Here is a 19,616-nt window from a genome sequence, read left to right on the forward strand (position 1 = left end):
GCTCACTTACCTAAAAAAAAACAAACCTTTCTGCTTACACACACAACCCCCCCCCCCCCCCCCCCCCCCCCCCTATTCAGGAGTGGCCACAACCATGAATATGTGCTAATCTTCTACACCCTCTATATATTTTGTAAAATGCACTATATCAAGAAAATGTATTTGAATAAAAAAATATTATAAGCAGAACACAGAAACAGTGCAGCAATTTAACCCGACTCAGACACTTAAACCCAGATACATTTTATTTTGAGACAATTGGGAGTAAAATTTAATCAATGAATAAAAAAAAAACACTTTACAGAGTTTAGTCTTCCTATAGATTTTTTTTGATCATCACACAAAATGCTTGCTTAAGATGGTTTTTGTAAACTAGTCATTTTATAGAATGCTAAACATTCTAATCTTCTACGCAAACAGAAATAATTAACAAGCAGTTTATACAAGTTTTTGTTTAATGCACTTTCTGCCTTTTCTTCTTTTTAGATTGCTTTCGTGAGAGGTCTTCTAAAATCACCTCCTCTGTAATGATCCTCACTCTCTTGTTTGTAGGGCAAAGTAGAGGCTCCTTATGAGCTGCTGGAAGAAATACAAAACAGACAAATACAATCAATGATTCAATTCAATCTAATTTTGGACTGAATTACTTGGTCTATTTGTCTTCTAATACAATTATTTTTAAATATACTGTATTGCCAAAATGCAGCTTATGTACTGATGGGTGTGTGCTCAACTTACATAGCAAGGCTGCTGGCTGTGCGATTTGTCCTACTGCACCTGGTTTCCACACCGACAGGCAGGTGAGACGAGCTGTGGTGTTCATCTGGCCCAACAAGCATACCACCTCTGGCTTCTAGGGGAACCATAAGAATTGTTATTTCTTATTTTTTACATTAAACATGAACATTGCTTGTGTGATTTGCAGCTATCAAGATACCACCTTTAGATACTGAAGCTCAGATACACATTCTTCTGGGCAAGAGAAATCATCCAGACACAAATCTAAAACACCACAATGGTCCACTTCATGCTCTTTGTTCAACACCTACCTCTTACAATATACATATACAATACTTGCGTGTACAATAAACAAGAAGGACAGCACTCTGTAGCAAATGTGTGTTGGTGAGAAAAAGATGCAAAGATATGTAACATGCTATGACGTGTGGGGGGGGGGGGGGGGGGGGGGGGTAAATATTTTTGGGTATGTGGTGTATGTGAGGAGTGGTTTACTTTAGTCCTTGTGTGTGGAGGAGTCCATTTGCCCAGGGGAAGAAGCTGATTTTAAGCAATCACTGCATGCAAGAGATATGCAGCTATGTCCTAAAGCTGGACGACAGCTTACAACAGATCGCCAAAGCAGTAACTGTTGTTTTTATTTTAATAAAATTATAGCTTCATAGCAGCATTCCAAGCTCTGCCATCATGCTAGAGGGGCCAACAGCGCATCATGCAGACTGCATAGCCGCGTTGCTCAAAACAAGGCAACGCAACTGTGGGGACACTAGTGGGAACACCAGCCCCTGCCTCCATTCATTAAGTGATCACATCTCTCTACTGATGATCACATACCGGCAGCAGTTGAAACGTGTTAAAGCAACAATGAGAACAGTGCGTGTGTGGCCTGAAGGGGTAGAGTTAGTGTAACAAGACTGCTTTGAGTGTGCCGACAGACGTGTTTAAACTGGCAGCCACCAGCGAAATATCTGGTAAACGAATAAGCAACATGTCTTGGTTCATCAAGTAGTGTGTGGATGATGCAACAGACAAAGCTAATTCACACATCCAAACCAAAAACCTTGAATAAACAGTTTGTGTCAAAGAATTAAAGCAGTCAATAACTATAAGAGCAAAGTCAGAACTTAGCATACACAGAAAAACATGTCACTGCTAAACTGCTATACATTTCGAAGAGAGTGGCTTGACCAGTTTCCCTGACTAACATACAATAAAGCCGATATTATAACGCACTGCATATACTGTAGAGTGAGGGAAAGACCATGGCCAGCAACAGTGCATTTGTGACTGGTTCTAATAAATTCTTGAAACGGCAGGCAGGCAGCAGCAAAACAGATCATGTCATGTCCATGTCGTTTAGCCTGTCTCAATAATACGCCTACCATCTCGTTACTGCTTTAACCATGTGTAATATTCTTGTCACTGAAAATAAAAAAATATATACAATAAAATGAAAAATAAAAAAAGCAGATTATTGCAGACATTATAAACTCTTCATCTGGGAAGTAAATGGTATTTTCAACATTTATTAAATTTTATTTTATTTTTATTTAATATATCTTGAGATGTTTACAATTAGCTCAGTATGGTACTTTCAGCACCAACACTTTCAGTAAGTTACCTTTCTTGTAGAATTGTGCATTAAATTTAAACAGCCACTGCTCCGAGGCGACAGAACAGCTGACTGAAGTGTCGGCCACACTATCTTCCTCATGAGTTTACGGTGGTATTTGTCAGTGCTGTTAGCATCGGATGCTAATGCTAACAACGCACCGAAGGAGCTACATGACCTCATCGGCTCGCTTCAGAACAAGCATCTAGAGGCGTTTACGTGGAGGCAAGGGATTTTAACCCACTTTGCCACTTTTTGTACTTAGTCTACCCTTCTTATATTCTAGTTTTTTTATTATTATTATTTTATTTATTCAATAATTGCTCTTTGGGTGTAACTGGAACCATGAGATCTCAATCTCAATTTCATTCCACCCCATGTACTCATTTTTGGACAATTTTATGCCACTAATATTATGATAATGCTATTACACCCTAATAAAGAGCAAAAAGATAAAATAACTCAACTGTTTAGACAGATTTCCCATTTTCCCAGATCAACAAAAATTAAAAAAGGGATTGTCAAATAAAGATAGCCCGAACGCATTTTGTGCTATAGGTGGTGTTTGCTAGCTCTGCTGTTTTCTGGCAATCAGAATTCTGGAGTTATGGTGTTAAAGTATTTTCTCTGCTTCACCATGAGGCTTGTTAGTTTTACACATTTTGCAGTAACTTGAGCCAAGTTTGAGTCAGATATGGTAAAAGCCATATATTTCCGATTGAAGTCAAATCCAAAAAAAAAGCTGCGCACAGGGCTTTTTTGTGGCACTTGTTTTACAGTGAAGCAGCATATGAGACAAGCTAGACTGTGTATCGCTTAAATAAACACTGTGCAAGACTACAGCAGCAGTAAAACTGTATTCCACACTTGTGATTTTGGAAGTTCGCTTCACATTCATGTCTGATTGGTTAAAGTCAACATCTCTATGACATTAAAATTGTACACCAATGGAAATATTAAATTTAGCAAAAAGATTAAGATCATGTCCTTTTATCATACAATAAGTCGCTAACAATTGTTACAGGCCTAAACACACCTACTATACCTGATTATAAACGGGTGAGTTGAATCAGGTGTGAAAACACACCCTCCTGGACTGGAACTGAACATGCATCTTTGTTCTAGACACACTATGAATATGGGTCCACAAATATGATTTACAGTTTTTACTCATATTACAGAATTATTCACCCCCTTGGATATTTTACCCTTTAATTGCTTTTATAAATGGAATCTTGGTCAATATATTTAGGCTTTACCTCTAACAAATCTTTGTTTAAACAAAATGTACAAGAAAACCTTTTTAAGTAAGTAATAAGTAATGGCAATTTATCAAAAAATATGTAATGTAAAATAAGTGATTGCATAAATATTCACTCACTAAAGTGACTTCTGTTAAATTAGGTCAATGGTGGCCTGCCTGAGTAGTCTCCTTCTTGCACAGTCCCTTAGTTTGTGAGGACGGTCTGCTCTAGGCAGATTTACATTTATGCCATGTTCCTTACATTTCTAAATTATGTATCCATCCCCTGACTCATACTCTTCAATAACCTTTTCCCAGTTATGGAGTGTTTTTTATGTTTACTTCATGAAAGTGTTTATTGTATAAAAAAACAATTAACATTGACATGATTACACCTATGAGAAGCAAGGGGGTGGATACTGTGCAAGGAATTTTGGGGTGATGGTGTACTGGTAAACATACCTCCATTGTGAGCTTCCAAAGCTTGATAAATCCATCATTAGATGCCGTGATTAGCACACACAACTCGCCCATCATTAAGCTCTCCAATGCTTTTACTCTATAAATAAAAACAATGCAATACATGCACAATTAATGCAAGAGTTTTAATAACCATACATTAGCAACAGCTAGTACTTATTTTAATACCAATGGTCACTACATCTACATGTATTTACAGTGACATCTTTAAGTATACACATTTAGTTTCACACAATTTACGTTTAATTTCCTCCTACGTTGGCTAACTAATTAAGATGTTTTAATGAGCTTTTCCGGAAAAACAAGAGACATAGAACTAAACTAAATATTACTAAATCGTTTCCCCTCATTATTCAAATCAGCATAAAAGAATAAGGCAGACCCCTATGAGACAGTAATTTTGGCCTCCATTTTATTCATTGGTTCATAATGTTTTTTGAGTATTTTGAGTTAGTGCTTTGTTTGTGTTAGTGACTTATTTTGATACAGTCTGGCTGGAGCATCAACCTTTGTGGTGCAACCAGCAAGCTGCTTGGCCTCCAGACTGAAGTAATTACTTTAATTTAAAGTACAAGCGGAAATAAAACTGTACTCCACACTGTTATTGTTGAACTTGGCCGATTGACACGCACTCGCAAACGGTTCTTAGTCAGTGTGGTGGCTAATGGCTTATTAAATTTATTGGCAACTAATCTGGTCATTGATTTTAGTCAATGAAGTTGATTAGTCGTTGCAGCTCTAATGTAAACAAATTATACTGTATGGACTCCAGATTGCCAGTGTGGCTTTCATTTACAGTGGAGTTTTTGTAAACAGAAAGGTCTAGACTTAATGGGGCATGTTTTTATTTGTTGTAGTTTATTTTATTTGAGTTTTTATTGTTGAACGTGTAGCCTTGGATAAAGACTCAATTTCCAGGATGATCGCCAGAACCATTATTCACAATTTGGGTGCGGCCAGGATCAGCAGAAGTCCATTATGCTGCAAACTTCAAAAACATCCCTGGACCAAGACTTCTAAATTACAGATCACCATCTTCACCTAATGAACGATTGTGTGAACCACGGACGCCTTTTCAAATCCAAAATCAATATTTAATATACAAAAATATATATTATTTGCCATTTACATAATCACCAAGATAAACAATCTGTGGAACCCATGTTCATTAAACAGAAGAAATCTGCCAGTTCTTGGATCTTGTAAGCCTAAAACCCAAAGAACATTTTTCCCATATAAAATCTTCAGCTCAGATTTTCTTTAGATTAGCTCTTTAATTGTACATAATGTATATGTTAGGTTCTTGGATACAGGACAGAATAACAATATGTTATACATGTTTCTGTTTGTTTGATCTGTTTTCATTACATGTGTAAATTAGTCTAAATCTGGAAGGTTGATGAGACCAAATCTTTTTCTTTGTGCTTACTTTCTGTTAATGACAACACCCCTGTTTTATTTGGATATTTCCCTTATTCCCATAGACAGATGAAATAGCCAACAGAACCAGTGAGCCTAGATGGTCACCCCCAAGATAGCGTCATGCGAAATGTTCTTTCAAGCTTCTAAGCAGGCTGTCTGCTCCGACGACTTTCGGAGATAAAATGACACTCTAGAGAGCGGTCATGATAGTTTAGAAGATAATCAAGAACTCGTGTAACATGTAACAGTTTAGCACACTGCTCAAAAAAATAAAGGGAACACTTTACACACTAAGTGTAAAGATAATATAACACAATAAGTGTTATATTTCATGACAAGACCCACTTATTAGTATACTGTCCTTTTAATAACAATAAAAAAAATTACCCTTATTTGTTCAGTATGTTTGCAACTCTAACCTGCAGTATGAACCTATTATTAGACCAAGCACCTAGGCACGCAGACTGCTTCCACAAACATTTGTGAAAGAATGGGTCGCTCTCAGGAGCTCAGTGAATTACAGCGTGGTACCGTGATAGGAGGCCACCTGTGCACCAGTCCAGTCGTGAAATTTCCTCGCTACTTCCTCGCTACAGTCAGTGGCATTATAACAAAGTGATTGGAAACAACAGCAACTCACGAAAGTGAACAGAGCGAGGTCAGCGGATGCTGAGGCACATCTTGCGCAGAGGTCGCCAACTTTCTGCACAGTCAATCTCTACAGACCTCCAAACTTCATGTGGTCTTCTGATGAGCTCAAAAACAGTGCATAGAGTGCTACATGGAATGGGTTTCCATGGCTGAGCAGGTGCATCTGAGCCTTACATCACCAAGAGCAATGCAAAGCATCTGAGGCAGTGGTGTAAAGCATGCCACCACTGGACTCTAGAGCAGTGGAGACGAGTGATGAATCCGGATTCTACGTCTCGCATCCGGTGGACGAGTTGCCAGGAGGACAGTACTTGTGAAAGTTTGGTGGGGTGTTATGGTTTGGGGTTGTTTTTCAGGAGTTGGGTTAGGCCCCTTGCACCAGTGCACAAAGCAAGCTATCCCATGTCTGGCAGTATGAAAAGAGGAAGCCAAGCAGACATGCCAATGCCAAGCAGACAAGCATTTGTTTTTCCTGGGGTACATATACTTTCATATATTGTATACTACAATACCTGGAATACAAACAGCAACTCACCTGTTTTCATGAGCTCTGAACTCGCAAATGCACTTTTCAGAGACCAGATCATACACCTGCACATATTCATCATCTCCTGCCACAGCCAGTAGTGTATTCTGAAAAATATAAAACAATAAAATTTCTTTCTTGTGGCACAATCCCTACATACCATAACGGTTCAGTCATATGCATCGTTAATGTGTGACAACACTGCATTAAGAATAAATTAATTATTACTTTAAAAAGCAACAGCTATTTCTACGTAGTGGAACCATTACAACTTGGACTATTAAATCCTTCTATTAATATACAAAGCCCTACATGGCCTCGCTCCTGAGTACCTGCAAGATCTTATTACTGATTATGAACCATCAAGTTTACTTAGATCACAGAATGTTGGTTTCGTAGTAGTTCCGAAATCTCAGAAAGCCTCAAGCAGGGGGAAGAGCCTTTTTCTTATAAAGCCCCCAACTCCAGATAATCCAAAGTTCGGGACTTAGACACGGTCTCAATCTTAAAATCCCATTTTGTTTAGCTGTTGGCAATTAATGTTTTCCCTTAGATAAAGGTTGCAGATCCAGAAGTTCACGAACACAAGGAACCGTAGTATACTGAGATGCTGGAGCGGTCGTCTCGCTGCTTGCATGCGTTCACTCAGGTTTGTGAATGGTGAAGCAGATGGAGTGTTTCAGGGTGCTCCCGTCTCTGGGCAAAAATTGGACGATGTTTGAAAAGACCTTTTAGTTAAATTTTGGCAAGTAATCCACGGTTCACATGCGCAATGAGACTGTACTCCTCACAAATCAACTACAATCCGTTACACCACTTGTGTTGAGAGTACTTGGATATTAGGCCATGGCTCATAGTTTTATTATTAACCTTCCAGATTCATCATCTTTAATCAGCTCTCCATCAGATTCCTCAGTGCTGGACATTATAACCAAATGCTTAAAGAGTACATTTAAATAATGTAGTGTCAAAGAAATAAAATAATTAGGCAGAAACAACCTTGCCCGTGGAATAATCATATTCATGCTTCAAAACAGTCACTCCTAAAGCTAGACTGCAAATGACAGCTGACCAACATTTTAGCCTGTTTAAAAAAAACAATCTTATAGAATCCAGACGAGCATTTTCTGAGGCACATTCTATCGATCATCGATCATTCCTCTTTAATTGAACACAACAAGAATAATTCCAGACTACTATTTAGCAATGTCCAAACTACCTGAGAATCAGACACTAAAAACACAGGAGAACTTCAGGTTACAACTGAACTTCAGCTACTGCAGCCAAATTCCAGTATTCTACAGCAGCAATGGGTTGTGTATTAAACAACATTTACATTCAAAATTCAATCTGCACAACAAGTGTGATGGTTTTTACAGCTGATGTATAGAGGCAGATTGACAAACCAGAGTATTGAACCCACAACCCTGTCATAAATAGCCTGGTGTTCTAATCGTTGAGCCACCACTAAATAATAATACTCCATCCAATACTTTAAGGATGGGCTGGGGAGTTGCAATCAAATCCTCACAGCAATGCTGCAAAATCTAGTAGAAAGCCTTCCCTGGACAGTAGACAGACATTTGACTTTTAAAAAACAGGATTGTGCAAAATATATAGAAGTTCATAAATTCTAATTACAGGCAATATTTGATATACATGATACTGATACATGAAATTATTTTATATTCAATTAATTACATCAAGGTTGGATTACTGAAAAGCCTTGCTGTCAGGTTGCTCAACTAAAAGCCTAAACAAACTAGTTAGTCCAAAAACAGTTGCCAGAGTCCTTATAAGAAGTATATATAAGTCCAGTAAAACTGAAACAAGCGATTATTTTAATAATCAATGAATCTGTCGATTATTTTTTTGATTAATCAACAAATCGGATTAAAAATACATTTCCATAGAACATTAAATAACAGAGCAAATAAGTGCGTACAACAATTCAATAATAGATTCAATTATTAAAATCAAATTTATTCATAAATGAAAAATAAAATAATTTAAAAGAAAAATAAGTGCATTGATAAGAGGATTTAGCGCATTGTAGAGTGAAAAAGGATGAATTACCTTTAGTTTGTATGTAGTGTCTTCACTCATACTTAAAACTTAAAGCCTAATCATTAATTAATGAATTACCACCATTGCGTACAAGTTACATTTTTTTATAAAGCACATTTAAACACCGCTTAAGCTAATTAAACTGACAATAAAAGTAACACACACACACTCCATCACTGTCATTGTCCAGTTAACAAGCAAAAAAACAGCATGTGCCGTGCTATGCCGGTGTGAGTGCACTATTACGTTTCCTCACTTCAAAACCGAACAAACTCTTATTGTTATTGTAGTGACTGTGCCCCGACACTTTTGGGGATTTGAGCCAAATCTTCTTTTCTGCGTTAGTCAGGTTAAATTTTTTTGGAATGCATTTACTTCTTGATGTTAAAACTTATTTTGAAGATTTCGCCTCCACTCCGGCTTGCGAATCGATAATGAAATTCGTTGCAAACTTTTAATAATCGATTATTCGTTGTTGCAGCCCTACAGTCCAGTAAACTACCTTGGCTACCAGTTAAATGCCATATTCATTATAAAATTCTGTTGTTAAAGCTGTTAAACACCCTCATGTCCCAGTCCCAGAGTAGCCTCATCTCCAGTCATGTCTATTTAAATTATGGTTTTGATCTACCTGTTGGTGCTTTTTATCTAAAGTCACCCAGCTTTAAAATAAAAAGTTTTTCATTCACTGTTCAGGACTCAGACACATACTCAATATTTTAGGTTTAGGCTGAAAACGTGTACTGTTATGTCAAGCTTTTGGTAACTAGTTTCCCCATTAAATAAAAGGTGGTGCAGTTATTCCACCACTCTCACTTGATCATTCAGGTTTGTTGATGTTGGGGAATGTTGATGTTCTGGCTCCACCTTTTTAGCTGTAATAGCCTGCTCAAGTCACTGTCTGCACTCTGTTTTACACCACGTGTCCAGTCACTACAAAGAAAGATAAAAAAATTTTCTGGTCTGGTTTAATGCAAATTTAAGATCAACACTGATTTGGTGTCTATGCTACCTGCTCTCCAGTCCAAACTCTCACTCTCCAGCACTCACTCTCACGCATCTGCATAGGCTTTTAAAACAACAAAAAAAAATTGCGTCATGCAAAAGAAAAACTGACACTGTTCACTTTATTATATTTATCATATGTATCGTTGAGGTTCAAGGAAAATGTCCCATAGCACTCTTTGTTTTTTGTTTTTTTACATTTTCCTTGCCACTGTCGCAACTGAGTCACTTATTATAGACTTGCACTCAGACTCAGTAAAATTGCTTTGTGACAGCGTCTGGTTGTACTTACTTTACTTGTTGAGAAACTGGTGTCTTAGGCTGTGGTTGTGCATAGGGGATTAGCATTGGCTTTCCAGGGACCGATGACTTTCATGCCCATCAAGACAAGGGAAAATGTGACTTTCTGTCCCAACATTAGGCCTTTCAAGATAATTATGTTATTGACTTATTGTACAATATATGGACATGATTGCCAATATTGCCAATGTTGTGTATGTTTACTCGCATACACTATACCCAGTCACGCTACTCTTTACTCTTGTCTGCTTTCTGTCGGTGGTAAGGAATAAACACGAATTGGGTAGCAACAGTGCCAAGTCTACGGTGGTGGTGCTGCCCTCACCTGCCAAGTCAACCGCTCTACTCCTCGCATGTTTAGCCAGCATAGACAAGTGTGTGACTTGGGCAGCCAGCCTTAGCCTGGACTTTAACTGAAAAAAAATGTGTCGCCAGTCTGTCTTTAACTTCCACAGCTCAGGGGGAGGACCATTTTGGCTTTAAGCTGAATGAGTATTGTGAATGAGCTGGTATGTCAGCTTTATTTTAAAACAGTCTATTTTATTTCTTTTTTATGATATCTAACCAATTTTATATTCTAATTCCAAATTGCTGCACCTTTCAATAGTCAAGTGTGTAACAGTTCATGTTCTGTTTTTATGGCAATAGTAATTCCAATATCTGGCGGTGATGTACGTGCTTCCCAGTATTTCTGATGCACGACTGTCAACTGAGTATGAACACCATCTTCTCTCAAAGAGGCTGTTTCACCGTGTTGCAGCTTTGTGTGTTAAAAGGCTCTTGCTAGTGGGCTAGGTGTATGTACATGTTGAGCTCGTAAATAAAATTAACAAAGCCTGTGGAGCCACTTTACAGCCATGTTTTGGTTATGCTGGATTTTATTTTCATTGAGGAGAAAAGTACTTTAATTAATTTATACTGGATTAATTGTATGTCACTTCCATGTACTGAACTCTTAAGGCAACTATTACTGTTAATAGTATTTTGAACATTTGTAATTCCTACATATCTTAAATTGTAAACATTAACAATCATGCAAATTAGATTTCATTCACTGTATTGTTTTAGACATTGCAATGAAATGTTTCGATAACAGTGATTACATTTTTAAACACGTTGCCAACATTTTGATATTCATTATTTACAGCCTCTTTCACTGACTGACGTTCATTACAAGGTACCTGATGGCACCCATCATTTTACTGCATTCAAGCCAGTCAGAAAGAGTACAACACTATAGGCTTCCAAAGCCTGGCTGTCAGTGTGTGATTACATCACAGTCACAAAGCCTGTCTTGAGAAGTAGTAGGCTACGCTCCAACGCAGCAAGTTATAGCTGCAAAATGAGTACCCCTGACAGCAATACAAATGTGACTGAACAAGCTTCCACAAGTAATAATAAAAGACAAAATGGTTGATAGACGAGAGACTGATTCAGCGATGTGAAAGTGATTGTGCTATCAAAGATCTGATAAAACTTTAGATTTCAATTTGGACCAAGACATCAAACCAGTCCCAACACTTGAACCAGTGAGAGTCTGAAGATGAGGAAACAAAGTTTAAGCCAACCTGTCCCTGAAACGTCACCAATCGCACCACCACCAGCAGCTGAGTTTGGTAAAGAGAAACCCACACAGCAACAACAGATGGCTGCATTCATGCCACATGACAAAGAACACCATTTGGGATGGTGGAAAACATGAGCTTTAGAAAAAATAATATTAGTCTTCAAACCCAAATACGAGGTCCCTGGGCAGAGGTAATTTTTGCGCTCCACTCTAGCTGTAGCCGACGTCACTGCCTAGACCATGTTTACCAGTTGATGTGGTATGCTTTGATCTTATCTTCCTATCAATCTGGTACAGGTTAATACAGCAGGTGCCAGTGTTTTTAGAAGTCTCTGCTGCAAAAAAAAAAATCTAATGGGACTTAAAAAAAAAAAAAAAAAAAAAAAAAAAAAAAGTGACCACATTTCCCCCTTAAAGTGTTCTATTAAAAACGGAACAAAGCAAGAGGCAATCTTGTCGGGCAATAATATCATGCAAAGACTATATTATATTTTGTTTTTATATATTGCTTAATTGTGTGTAATATTTTGCTTATAGTGTCTTGATTGAAGTCTACTAATCTTAATCTACTAAATCTAGAATAAAATTCTTATGTCTCTTGCCAATATGCTCGCATATCAATCAACGGTTTGCTTTGATACAATCTTGGAAAACCACCATGTAATACAGTTTAATTAATTAACATCTTGTTACATTTGTCTCAGAGTTGAGAGTAGCTACATAGGCTACAAAACACTGTCTGTACAGGTCTGAATTCTGATTCACACAGAGGGACCATAATCTGTGTGTGTGCTGTGTAAGTGAATCTAAAGCATCAGGAAAACCTTATTTTTCAAGCCTATAAATTTTGTTTTGTTGCACTATTTTTGTTAAGAAAACATACCTTCAAAAATTTGACGGATGAAATCCTCTTTCGATAGACGAGAGTGGCTACGATGCTAGCAGTCTCCAGACTGTAGATGTTCAATTTATCATGTACAGCCAAAGCATATTTATCCCCATCTGGTGACCACAGCACTAGGTGTGCATCTTGGCAAATAATACAGAAAATCAATTACTGTTTGGCATGGGTCCAAAGCAGCTGCCTAGTTGTAATGTTAAGCAGAAGTCAAAGGGACATGACAAACAAATCTGATTCAACAAAGAGCCTGGTCATTATAAATACAATGTAAAATGTGTCAAATTCTTACTCTGTTTTATATTCTTGATAAAGGCTGACCTTCCATCGATTAGATTCCATGTTCTACATAAAAAAAAGATTTCAGAAGTGAGGCAACTGAGCCCCGAAATTAATAGAACATAAAATATATACACAGTGACATTCACTATACCTCAATTTCTTGTCTGTTCCAACAGACAGTGCAAGTTTTCCAGATGGGTGCACAGACAGAGAGGATACATGGCCCCTATTGAACAATTGCAAAAACAAAACCTCAGTCAATGGCACAAAGAGAAAAATAAATAAGCAAAACATTTTTTGTTGCAGGGCTCTAGTGTGCAACCAATTAGGTTGCACCTGCCTTTTTTGGGGGGGTAAAAAAGGTCTTTGTGTCTCTGAACGTCCCCCTGTGGTTCAAAAACAGGCACACATTAGTCCCATATCGTGGTCTAAAACAATCAGAGATAGCGAAGGGCGGACAGGACCCCCCTGATTGGTCTTGATCCAGATATTCCTGTATGGGTGTGTACGTTTGAAAACAAGTGTACTGCAGTCAGACAAAGAGGTGAGTAGCCTAGGCCCGTCAAATAAACAGAGCGGATTATGAGATGATGAAAAGAACGACAATGCTTGTTAAGCTAAGGCCTGATCTGTTCGACCTTCATTAACAACACTCTGACACGGCGCCATCAACCTCACTCCACTGAAACAAAAAAAATAGTGTATACATATCGAAGAGAGTGGCTTGACCAGTTTCACTGACTAAGATACAAAATAGTTGATAACATAATGCAATGAATTTAATGTACAGAGTGTGGCATGATCATGGCTGGCTACAGTGCTTTTGTGAGTGGTTCTAATACATTCACATTCACACGCTAAAAAAGCACAACGCATCTATAAAACACATTACATGCCCTACTGCCCTTGTGTCTCCAATCTCCGCTGCCATTTAGCAGCAGGCAGCAGCAAACAGATCATCAAACGAGGCAAAGATGATAATCAAGTTTAAGGTTGCCTACAATATTGCAAAAGAAAAAACTTCCCTTCACTAAGTTCAAGTCCGAAATAATTCTTCAGAAAAAAAATTGGCTTAAACGTAAACCTGACGTACAGCAATTATGACGCATGCACCCAATTCATTGAGTCATCGCAGATACACTTAAAAAAGAGGACATTGCTGATCGGATCTTATGGAGAGGAAGACCGGTAAATATAATGATTGGACATATTGAGGTCGAGCAAAAAGATTTTATGAGCATTTCTATTGCTCCATTTAGCCAGGTCATGTAGCCTATGTCAATAATATGCCTACCGTCTCGTTACAGCATTAACCATAAAAATATTGCCCATCACTGAAAATGTAAAAATAAATATAATAAAATGAAATTTAAAAAGTAGACTGCATTATAAACTCATGATCTGGGAAGTAAATGGTATTATGTATTTGTTTAATTTGAATCTTTTTATTTCATTCATCTTAAAATGTTTTAAGTTTAAATGGCAGCTCAGTAAAGAATTTACACTAGTGGAATCTGTAAAACTGCATTGTTAAATTTGGGTGCAACTAACTTTATGGTGGTGGCTGGTGCACCTAAGAAAAAAGGTAGGCGCACCAGTGCAACAAGTTAGCATAGAACCCTGTATTATCTTGAACACTTACAGATGTGCTTTGATTGATTTCAAACATTCCCATGTCTTTGTGCTCCACACACACAGAAGACCATCTTCCCCACCACTGAGTAAATGGGAGGTGCCACAAAACTCCAGACATGACACGGTACCTGCAAAAACAAAAAAACAAATACAATCAAAATTTGCCAACCCACTAAAAACACACTTCAATATAATAAATAAAAATAGCCAAAAATGTCAAACTACAGAGTACACACTACACAACACAGTAGCTTTTTATGTCTTTTTTTATGGAAAAAACAAAAACAAAATGAAAGGAAAGGAAAAAAATAAAATAATACAATTTAAAAAAAATAATAATAAAAGACAACCCCTGTAGACCTTGTTCAACATTTTAAACATAGGCATTTGATTTTTATTTATTATTTTAAGGTAACATAACTAAGGAAATAAAACTTCTAATACAAATAAAAATCTCTCAAAAATGTAATGTTATACACATAAATGCAATTGTCAACTGTAATCTACTCAATTAACTACTCAAATGATTCAACTCAATACAAAATGCCTCGTTTTCTTTATTAGGGTCATTCCTTGGTGGATTTATTGGAATGTTGTGAGACATGGTCCATAAACCAACGTTTTGACAGATGGACATTTTCCTCAAGCACCCTCTGATACAATAAAAACAAAACAAACATAGTGGATTCTATGACCTTATATGATCTTATGTGCAGTATCTTAGATTCATGAACTGTGGCAAGAACTACCAGTCAGTCCTGTGGTGACTTATTACTGGAGATTTCTGCTGTTGGGCTAAACTTGCTAGAATAGCATCTTTACAGTTGTTTAAAATGTTCTCTACCTGTATTCTTTTGCAGACAATGAAATGTCTGATTTCTAATTAATTTGAGATTTTTAAAAATCCCTTTCCAGACTCATGTGAATATATATCCTTTTTTATAAAGGGCAGAGATATCACTAGTAAGTGGATATAATCAACAACCAAAAGAAAAACAAACTTAAATTTTCTCACATTAAATTACACAGGCACCGTAACAATGTTCTAATCATAATACATAGGGTTGTCCTAACTTTTTCCTCACTAGAAAATTTTATTTGCATTAATTACATTTTACAAATCTTAAACATGTTATTTTTATATTTCTTTAGTATAGTATAGTTACATTACCATCTCTCAACATTGTTCAAATGAAAATCATAGTCCAAAATGTTCACATTTTCAATGGGTGTCCCAATTTATTCACAAACACGAGCTAATGCTGCATTAACAACAGCAAATAAACTTTTCAGTGTTTTGTTTGTTTTAAATTTCAGTTAGATCAATTCATATACAGTGTGTGCATAATTATTAGGCAAGTTGTATTTGAGAGGATTCTTTTTATTATTGAACAACTATGTTCTCAATCAACCCAAAAGACTCAAATATCAAAGCTTAATATTTTGGGAAGTTGGCTATCTTAGGAGGATATCTGTTTGTGCAGGTAACTATTACTGTGCAGAATTATTAGGCAACTTAATAAAAAACAAATATATACCCATCTCACTTGTTTATTTTCACCAGGTAAACCAATATAACAAAATTTAGAAATAAACATTTCTGACATTCAAAAACAAATCAGTGACCAATATAGCCACCTTTCTTTACGATGACACTCAAAAGCCGTCCATCCATAGATTCTGTCAGTTGCTTGATCTGTTTTCGATCAACACTGCGTGCAGCAGACACCACAGCCTTTTGTTCGCCAAAGTTTGGCAATTTCAAGACTGCTGCATCCCTCTGCAAGACATCTCACAATTTTTGACTTTTCAGAGTCTGTCAAATCTCTCTTCTGACCCATTTTGCCAAAGGAAAGGAAGTTGCCTAATAAATAAGCACACCTTATATAGGGTGTTGATGTCATTAGACCACACCCCTTCTCATTACAGAGACGCACATCACCTGATTTACTTGATTGGTAATTGGCTTTTAAGCCTATAGAGCTTGGAGTAGGACAACCTGTATAAAAAGGATGATGTGATCAAAATACTCATTTGCCTAATAATTCTGCACACAGTGTATATTAAGAACCAAGATTGTATTCCCATACCCCCATGGTGCAGCAAGGATCCATGTTCAGTTTTTGTTATCATGTCATAGAGTTGAATGGTTTCATCTTTGCTTCCTGTGGCAATGAACTGTTTACTGGCTGCCACTGCAGACAGGGATGCTGTGTGAGCATGATGTGTAAACACAGGCTCTACTCTCCATTCCTGTAGGAGACAATGTCACAACAAAAAAACAAACCTTAAATTTCAACTCAATGCTTTTAGGTTAACTCAGTTAATCAAAGTATGCACATCAGTCACTGTACATTCATCAGGGCACAGCATTAATGACTATCTAAAATGAAAACTTATATTTGACTGATAAACTAACCCCTATTTGGATATGTAAATATGCAAGAAAACATGTATGTTCAAAGAATTAATGCCAACTTCTTTTTATCTCTCTTCAGCATCTACATCAATGACTGTCTCCATAAAATCAGCAGCAAAGATCTTGAAATTTGCAGATGACTCCACTTGTGGGCCTCATAGCCAATGGGGATGAATCTGTCTACAGAAAAAAGGTCAAGCAGCTGGTCTCCTGGTGCATCAACAACCACCTGTTGCTAAACACAGAAAAGACTGTGGAGATGCTTGTGGATTTCCGATGCAACCAATCCCTCCCTGTGGAGTCACTGAAGTCTCCATCTCAAAGAAAGCACAACAACAACAAAAAAAAATCTTCTGGAGACAGCTCAAGAAATTCAACCTGCTGTCCATCCTCACATCATCCATAACCATCTGGTTTGATTCCTCCACCTACCAAGAACGAGTCAAACTCTAGCACATTAGGACAGCAGAGAGGATCATTTCCAGCACTTCAGATCTACACCAGCAGGGCGAGAAAGCGCACTGGCAAAATTACAGCTGACCCCTCTCATCCTGGATATCACCTTTTCCAGACACTCCCCTCTAATAGAAGACTCAGGACAATCAAAACCAGAACAATGCAGCCTGTTAACAGCTTTTTTCTCAGAGCTGTAGCGCTCTTAAACCACAGAGGACAACTCACACTCTAAACCTAATCTGTAACTGAAATTTGAGTGTTCAAATTTCACTGAACCAAATTGGATTTAACTGCAACCCAGTACTGCTACATAACATTGCTGTACAGTTGTTTATTTTCTGTAAACGTTTTTATCATCTGTAACTTTCTGTACATAATAGTTTACAAAATACTGTATGTCTTCTCAGGCTACATATGGATATGCAATATTCATAAAATGTAATTTAGCTCCCTCAGCTCTTTATTAATTTAAGTACTTTTTTAACGTATTATTCTATTTGTTGTTTAGTGTACTTGTCTACCTTGGGTTTACATGTCATACTTGTGTTGCTCCTACCAAGTAAAATTCCTCGCAAGTGTGACATACGTGGCGAAATAGAGATTCTGATTTCTGCCATCCAGCCACAATGTATGTCTAACAAATGAGACGTAACTACATATCAATGGAACAGTAGAACGGAATGTGTTACAAAAGGAGGAATTAGCCTAGCTACTAATTTAGGGAATTAGTTAAGAGACAAAAGAGATGGGAAAGAAAACACAGGAAATATTAACACAATAAGTGTTATTACAATCGTTGAAATCACTGTTTTAAGGTGTGTGTACTGACTATTTCCAATTCCTATATTGTACATTATTATTTAGTTTGTCATTTCCACTGCTTTGATGTACCAATACGTTTGTAATGACCTATAAAACAATGTCTGTCATGCATGTTTGTACACTACTTATTGCAATGCTTACATTGCGCCGACTTTTCGCACATCACCACAAAATGGCGGAAATTGTTCACTATATAGGGAACAGGACACAGATGTCCTCGCCTCAACATAACGACACAGAAATATCAAAATCTTATTAGAAATGTATTTTTCATTAAAGCAGATACATTAGCTACCTCTTCTCCGGGGTACACTCGGTAACCAAACACGACTTGCTCGTAACTTCCAGCCACTACGTCAACTGGGTCCCCCATGCTAAAATGATTTCATTGACTGTGCACAACAACGTTGCAAAGTGCCTCTCGTGATATCAAAACACTACAGTTACAAACTTTAACCAACTTAAACGAACACCATCTGGAAACTACTTCACACCATATGCGTTATACTAAAACATGGCAGCGCTAAGCGCACTACTTCCGGGTCACATTCAAACAAGCGTGTCAAACTAAAGGTCAGGCGTTATTCCCAAAACAGAATAGAATTGTTTTTAGAAAAAGTTTTCAGTTGAATAATAAACCACATTATTTTGTAGCATATACAATATTGGCTAACTACACTTACAAATGATTACATCGTCATTAATTTCATCAAATGTTCAGTAACTATTTTAAAAAAAACTCTCCTGAAGCTCTTATCCTAGTTATCACAGTTCTCTTCCTGCACGTCACTGGGAAAGCGGTTCTTCCATGGTTGGTCACACAGGGAGTGTTTTTCCATAGTGAAATACTACAAGTGACATTAGATCTATATGTCATATGGATGTTCCACAGTAGCAATTTGTTTTTAAAAATTAAATTTAAAAATTGATGGTTGTATTAGATGGTTGTATCAGCAACCACAAAGCTGGCATTCTCAGTAGGCTAGTTCATAATAGTGGACATCATTCACCAATGTTAGCTAGCAACATTTGTATAAAACATTTGTGTTTTATACAATATTAGTGTAAGCAGAAAATATAATTTAAATAAAAAATACATGTAAAAAATGACAAATTAATGACTGAGGATGTCTTACAGGGGACATTACTATATTTGAACTATTATTTTTTTGGTTGTTTGTTTTGGCTATAGTTAATGCATTCAGACTAATTAGTGTTTGGGTTAGTGACAGATAAGGTTTGGCAAGTTGAGCAATTTAAAAATATGTTTTAAACGTTTAAACAAAACATGCCTGAGGTTTGTGAAAGTGTATATTTTGTATTTTTGTCATATTCATATTATTTAAGATGACATTTATACTATAGATAGATAGAACTGACACCCTGACAAATATCTAATATTTCACACACTCTAGAGTTCATGCAATTACTCACATAAAATGAGTAGTTTGTTGTGTAATATCCTATGAGAATATGTTTTATTATATTTATTT

General features: G+C 36.9%; 1 protein-coding gene across 4 annotated transcripts; it reads right to left on the minus strand.

Annotated features, from left to right (window-relative positions):
* Nucleotides 1-227: 227 nt before the first annotated feature.
* pak1ip1 (PAK1 interacting protein 1) lies at nt 228-18,637 on the minus strand. 4 transcript variants are annotated; one of them, XM_072680274.1, is made up of 10 exons: nt 18,419-18,637; nt 16,517-16,679; nt 14,434-14,554; nt 12,943-13,017; nt 12,802-12,854; nt 12,495-12,640; nt 6,682-6,779; nt 4,056-4,152; nt 739-853; nt 228-576 (listed from the first exon to the last, which is right to left on the minus strand). In XM_072680274.1, the coding sequence occupies exons 1-10, from the start codon at nt 18,494-18,496 to the stop codon at nt 455-457; spliced, it is 1,068 nt and encodes a 355-aa protein (XP_072536375.1). In that variant the 5' UTR covers nt 18,497-18,637; the 3' UTR covers nt 228-454. The 4 variants fall into 4 exon arrangements, 3 of the variants coding, with proteins under 3 accessions (XP_072536375.1, XP_072536374.1, XP_072536376.1); XM_072680273.1 differs by having other exon boundaries at nt 228-579; XR_011979727.1 differs by lacking the exons at nt 228-576; nt 739-853 and adding an exon at nt 6,136-6,552 and having other exon boundaries at nt 4,072-4,152.
* Between the last annotated feature and the right edge of the window lie 979 nt (nt 18,638-19,616).

Source organism: Salminus brasiliensis, chromosome 5 (assembly GCF_030463535.1).
Source record: "Salminus brasiliensis chromosome 5, fSalBra1.hap2, whole genome shotgun sequence".
Taxonomy (NCBI): domain Eukaryota; kingdom Metazoa; phylum Chordata; class Actinopteri; order Characiformes; family Bryconidae; genus Salminus; species Salminus brasiliensis.

Excerpts from the sequence above, each read along its gene's own strand:
- pak1ip1 (XM_072680273.1), bottom strand. The coding sequence starts at position 18,496 with ATGGGGGACCCAGTTGACGTAGTGGCTGGAAGTTACGAGCAAGTCGTG. Across the intron at positions 6,780-12,494 it reads CATCCGTCAAATTTTTGAAG|AATACACTACTGGCTGTGGC; the intron begins GTATGTTTTCTT and ends TATATTTTTCAG. Across the intron at positions 4,153-6,681 it reads TTCAGAGCTCATGAAAACAG|AGTAAAAGCATTGGAGAGCT; the intron begins GTGAGTTGCTGT and ends TTTTATTTATAG.